The 5,737-nt window shown below is 39.0% G+C and overlaps 1 protein-coding gene across 2 annotated transcripts in view; it reads right to left on the bottom strand.

Moving 5' to 3' along the window:
- F13b (coagulation factor XIII B chain) overlaps window positions 1-4,702 on the bottom strand; it is a 22,703-nt gene extending 18,001 nt beyond the window's left edge. Inside the window, exons 1-2 of one of the 2 annotated variants that reach the window (XM_021159667.2) lie at window positions 4,441-4,702; window positions 2,289-2,489 (exon numbers count right to left, since the gene is read on the bottom strand). In XM_021159667.2, coding sequence (XP_021015326.1) covers window positions 2,289-2,489; window positions 4,441-4,507 — 268 coding nt within the window. In that variant the 5' untranslated portion in view covers window positions 4,508-4,702. Of the gene's footprint in view, window positions 1-2,288; window positions 2,511-4,440 lie in introns of both variants that reach the window. The other variant, XM_021159672.2, reaches the window with a different exon arrangement.
- Between the last annotated feature and the right edge of the window lie 1,035 nt (window positions 4,703-5,737).

Genomic DNA, 5,737 nt, shown 5'->3' with positions numbered 1-5,737 from the left:
CCTTTAATCCCAGCACTTGGGAAGCAGAGGCAGGCAAATTTCTGAGTTTGAGGCCAGCCTGGTCTACAAAGTGAGTTCCAGGACAGCCAGGGCTATACAGAGAAACCCTGTCTCAAAAAAACAAAACAAAACAAAACAAACAAAGAAAGAAAGAAGTGTACAGAATTCCCAAGATTCAATCCATAGAACTCAAGGTTAACAAACCAAAGGGCCCAAGTGAAGATGCCTAATCCTACTTGGGAGGAAGAAGAAAGAAGAAAGCAATCACATGATGGGAGAGGGATGGAGGGACTTAGGTGGGAAAGGGAGTAGGGAGCAGAAAAGGGGGACATAATCAGGTATTGGTGGGGGGAAAATAGGACTGAAGTCCTGAGGGCCAGCAGAAAGAATTGAAACAGGCAACCTCAGGAGACAAGGAGGTGGGGTGGCCCTCTAGAATGTACCAGAGAACTGAGAGGTCTGAGACTTTCTCAAAGGAAGTCCCTACTTCATTTTGTGCATAAGAAACATAGATGAAATGCTCTACAGTGGGGAGAGGGAACTTTTAGAGTTCACCTCCAGCAGAAAGACAGGGCATCAAGTGGAGGGATGGGGTTGCCATCCCACAGTCAAAAACTCTGACCCAGAAATGTTCCCATCTGAAAGAACTGCAGGGGCAAAAATGGAGAAGAGCCTGAGGAAAAGGGGGTCCAGTAACAGACTCAAATTGAGATCCATCTCAGGGGGAGGCCCCAGGAGCTGACACTATTACTGAGGCTATGGTGTGCTTACAAACAGGGGCCTATCATGACTATTCTCTGAAAGACCCAACAAGCAGCTGAAAGAGTCAAATGCAGATACTTACCCAACCAATGGACAGAAGCCAGGGACCCCTGTGGTTGAATTAGGGGAAAGCTGGAAGAAGCTGAGGAGGAAGGCAACCCCATAGGAAGACCAGCAATCTCAACTAACCTGGACTCCCCCGAGATCTCTCAGACACTGAGACACCAACCAGGCTGTATACAGCAGCTGATATGAGGCCCCCAACACATGTACAGCAGAGAACTGCTGGGTCTGGACTCAATCAGAGAAGATGCATCTAACCCTCAAGAGACTTGGGGCTCCAGGGAGGTCTAGTGGGGTGAGGAGGAAATGGTGACATCGTCTTGGAAACCGTGGTGAGCAGAGGAAGTATGGGATGTGGAACAAAGAGTAGACCAGGAGAGGGATAAAGTCTGGACTATTAAAAAAATAATAAGAATAAAGAATAAAAAAAAGAAGAAGAAAAGAAACAGGCTAGGAATTTTCATGTCACTTTCACAAGGATGGAGATGAGACCACACGCTCCAGAGATTCTGTCTTAACGATTATGCTCCCGTGTCAATTTCTGCAATTTTCTGTCTCTTAAGATAATAAATTCAAGGAACATGACTTCTTTCTATGATGTTATAATGACATTTATAACTCTGTTATAAAATACTCTGGTCTGTCCTGAAATCACAGAATGCATGGCTATCTTATGCAGTTCTGTTTACTAGGTATATAAACCACAGCTACCACCATACCAAGGACTTAATAGAAGCCCCTTACTCTAGAAAACAGGGATTCAGGGGACTCAAGACACTTCACCTAAGTAGAGGGAAGCCAGCAATAACGTAACATGTGACACAGGAAGCAAAGCAATGAGCCAAGCTACAGGTACAAACCTGCAGCTTTCAGTGGGTAGGAGAAATAAAAGTGGCCACACAAATGAGTGACAAATATACACAAATAAACATTAGGAAGGCTCATTCTGGAGAAAAAAAAAAAAGAATCTCTTATTCTGGCTTCCTAGTAAAGATTATGAATATGATATGTTCCGCCTATCTTAAAGTAGCTCAGATGTACATTTTTAGCGACTTAGGTGTACTTTTTTGTTTGTTTGTTTTTGTTTTGTTTTTTGAGACAGGGTTTTCTGTATAGCCCCCTGGCTGTCCTGGAACTCACTTTGTAGACCACACTGGCCTCGAACTCAGAAATCCACCTGCCTCTGCCTCCCAAGTGCTGGGATTAAAGGCGTGCACCACCACCACCCGGCTTAGGTGTACATTTTTGGTATTTCTTCCCAAGTGCTTTTAAAACCAAATAAAACGACTTATTGGTAATAGCAGCTCATTTACAGAATTTTATGTAGGGTATTTTATAGCAGTACTTTTCTTGTTATATATGTATATAAAGTTTAATCAGTGATCATATTTAATATAAATAAACATTCTTTTCTCAGAAAGGAGTGTGTAATAGCCGCGAGCTGATAGCACGCACTGACTTACTGTAGCACCTTGGTTTTGGAGACCAGCCTTCTGCTGTGCACCTGATTTGCTCTTCTTGCTTCCCACTTTCAGTTGCATAGCCAGCCAAACAGAAGAATGATAGTTTTTTGTCTACGCTCATGGGGAAGTAAAAGCTTTTAAATGTATAATAATATTGGGCAATCCTTCCATTTTCCACGGTAGGAAAATCACACTGTTTCTCTGAAATGAGGAAAACTCAAGCTGAAAACAGAAAAACATTCAAAAACCCATAAAACTCATGAGGAAACAGCATTTCTAAAGGGTTGAGGGGGTTTTGTTGCTTTTTTGGTTTTGGTTTTGGTTTTGGTTTTGTTTGTTTTTGTTTTTTGTTTCGGCAGATCTTTCAGTTTGCACTTACTTTCATAACCTAAGTTTAGAAGTGATACTGTCTCAGTCTAAATATCTAATATCATGCCCACTGCTCTTTATATATGCTGGCAATTCAGAACAGCTGTGTTACTCAGAGTAACTGACCGGTGACTTCTTGGAAGCTTGTCCTTGCTTTGTAGAACACTCTCATAGATACACCACGTCATCCCACATGCAATTTTAACACTTCTGAAAGCTACACTGGTAAGAGTAAAAATAAAAATGAATGCTTATTTTGTTTTAATAATAGGGTTTATTTAATCTAATATGTTAACATGTTCTATATTCTTTGTTCACACTTTTTAAATCCAGCAGGCCTTCCATTCACAGATCAGCTCTGCTTGGATCAACGGTTTCAGTGCTCAGTAACCATGCAGTTGATACTCTGTATTGGCAAGGAGTTGACTCCAAGGCTCCCCATAGATGCCAAAACCCATGGATGATCAAATCTTTTACATTCAGTGATTAAATTTTTGCATATAGCTTACACACCTCCACTAGTTTAGACTAGTGGTTCACAAACTTCCTAATACTGTGACCCTTTCATACATACAGTTAATGTTGTTATGATCCCTTTACCATAAAATTATTTTGTTACTTCCTAAGTATAGTTTTGCTACTGTCGTGAATCATAATGTAAATATTTGATATACAGGAGATCCGATACATGACTCCAAAGGGGTCATAGCTCACAGGTTGTGAACCACTAGCTTAGACAATCTTCCAATAGAGTGGGCTTGATAGAAGCCTATAATTTCAAATCATCCTCAAATGCGTAATAAAGAATGAAAGAACCTAGTTGCATATAAGCCATGTGACTTGTTTGAGGAGGCAAAGTGTCCCATGGTAAAGAAGTCAGAATGGTTACCTCCATGTTCTGCTGCCTTAGAAAGAAAATAATGATAACGTCAGCCAGAGCTGAGAAAAACAAGACAAAATTATAGTCACCACACCATTATCAGCATCTAGTGAAACACACACAGTCAAGTTCCCAAACACTCTAGTATTTCCCATGCATAATCACATGTTTACCATGGGAAGACCCAAAGTAGCTGCTATGGAGAACAGTAATGGCCGCAAGGGCCACTGCTCTGGAAAGAAGAGACACCAACCAATGCGCATACTGTCCTGGCTGATACATCAAATCTGTAGTGTTGATATCTCTGAACAATTTGATTTATAGCATTATTTTGACAGACTCATATCTGTACCCTCTCACTCTCTCCCAATATTCCTGTTTCTATAATCAACAATATTGGCATCAAAATAATCACTATGTAATAACTCCAAAGAAAATAGAATCATGAGGAGAAACCTTGCTAGTGGTTTTGTTCTTTTTCAAATTTCCCACATTATATTCTCTCCTCTTAAAAAGAGGAGAGAACTAAACTTATGCAAGTGTTACTATTATGTATAGAGCCTTGCCTAAAATTATAATTAAGGCAAATATGTGACTTTCAAGTTGACCAGATTAAAAGCATTATCAGCATTAATTTGGCTAAAAACTAATAAACCAGAAAACACTTTAAAGTAATTAGATCCTGGCTCCCCGTGCTCCCAAATCTAGAGAAATAAAGGATTCCAAAGAAACATTATCAAGATGTTTAAACAAGTTACTTTCATGTAAAGCATGCATTACAAAACTGGCATGGGAAAGTGAAATATTAGGTCAAAATTCAAGAATTAAGACACTTAGATGACATTTAGACTCTCTGTTCTCTATATGTATTTTAGAGAATAAAGAGTAATAAAAGAATTTTACCTTCTGCATAGAGTTCTCCTGAGAGGATTAATAAAAGAATAAATGGCAAGTGTCTCAGCAGCATCATCAGTGTGTCTCATGTAGATTTTTACAGCTCTAAAGCACCCAGGATCTCATTACTAAATACCCAATACTTCTCTTGACAAAACAAGTTAATAATTACAATGTCTGTCTAAGTACCTTTGGAACAAGGTAACATTTTACTTAAACTAGTCTCAAATAATTGAAAATATTATGCCAGTATTAGCTGGCAATACTTTTCTGAGTTTAATAAGAACATATGAGGCAACGTAGGCAAAAAAAAAATGACAGCAGCATAAATAATGAATGGAGGCCAAATTCGGAAGGGTATATTTCAAATCAGAGTCACAACTATTTATTCCTAGGGCAAAGTCTACCTGCTTGTTTACACTCTTTGAACTGAGCAAAGATGAACTTAGACAGCATGAGGCAGTAGACACTTGATATGAAAATACATTGTCTGGCCTGCAGTCTCCCAAATTATAAATGATCTTCTCTTAAAGTATGACAGCAAATTATAAAAGCAGTAAGGCACAATATGTGCTGTATTTGGGTATTACAGTATTACTCACTTACGAGAAAGTTTTGAATGACCACTGTGGACAAGTTGTAAAGACCCTGTCTCCACAGCCTAAATGCTTTCCTGACCTAGCCAACTTAGTCAGTCTTCAAGGTCTCAAGTGAGGGAGAGAGGATTGAAAAAGAAAAACAGTTAGACAAAATTATAGCGCAACTCCAACCTGTACTGAGGCTGAGGCAGGTTTATTTTTCTCCAGCCTGCTTTTATACCATTCTAGCAACATTCAAAAAACATGGTCAGTTCTTAGATCAAAAACAAGGTAATCAAGTGAAGTAGTAAACAAGGAGATCACACAAGAAAGCAGTCAAGCAAAGTAGTAAGCAAAGAGATCACACAAGATAATAATTAAGTAAAGCCCCACGGTCCGTGTTTCTAATACTCTTATCTGAGCCTACTTCCTTGTCCTAGCCCAGTGACAAATGTCAAATTCTTAGAAGCTGCACCAAAAGCTCTCAACTCTTTTCACCTAGGCTTCACCTCTGAAAAACTACTGTGTTACAGAATTGAGGGTCCTACACGTGATTATTCAGAAGATATATTCAAAGCGTAGCAGTGCCCAGTATTAAACTGCTGCCCCAACCTTCTGGTCTTTGCTGTGGTATATATATATATATATATATATATATATATATATATATATATATATATATATATTTGTGGGGGGGAAGAAAGGCTTTATTTTAGTTTATAGTTATA

The sequence above is a fragment of the Mus caroli genome, chromosome 1 (assembly GCF_900094665.2).
Source record: "Mus caroli chromosome 1, CAROLI_EIJ_v1.1, whole genome shotgun sequence".
NCBI classification, from domain to species: Eukaryota; Metazoa; Chordata; class Mammalia; order Rodentia; family Muridae; genus Mus; species Mus caroli.
The sequence above is the reverse complement of the archived record's forward strand: the minus strand, read 5'-3'. Positions and strand labels throughout refer to the sequence as shown.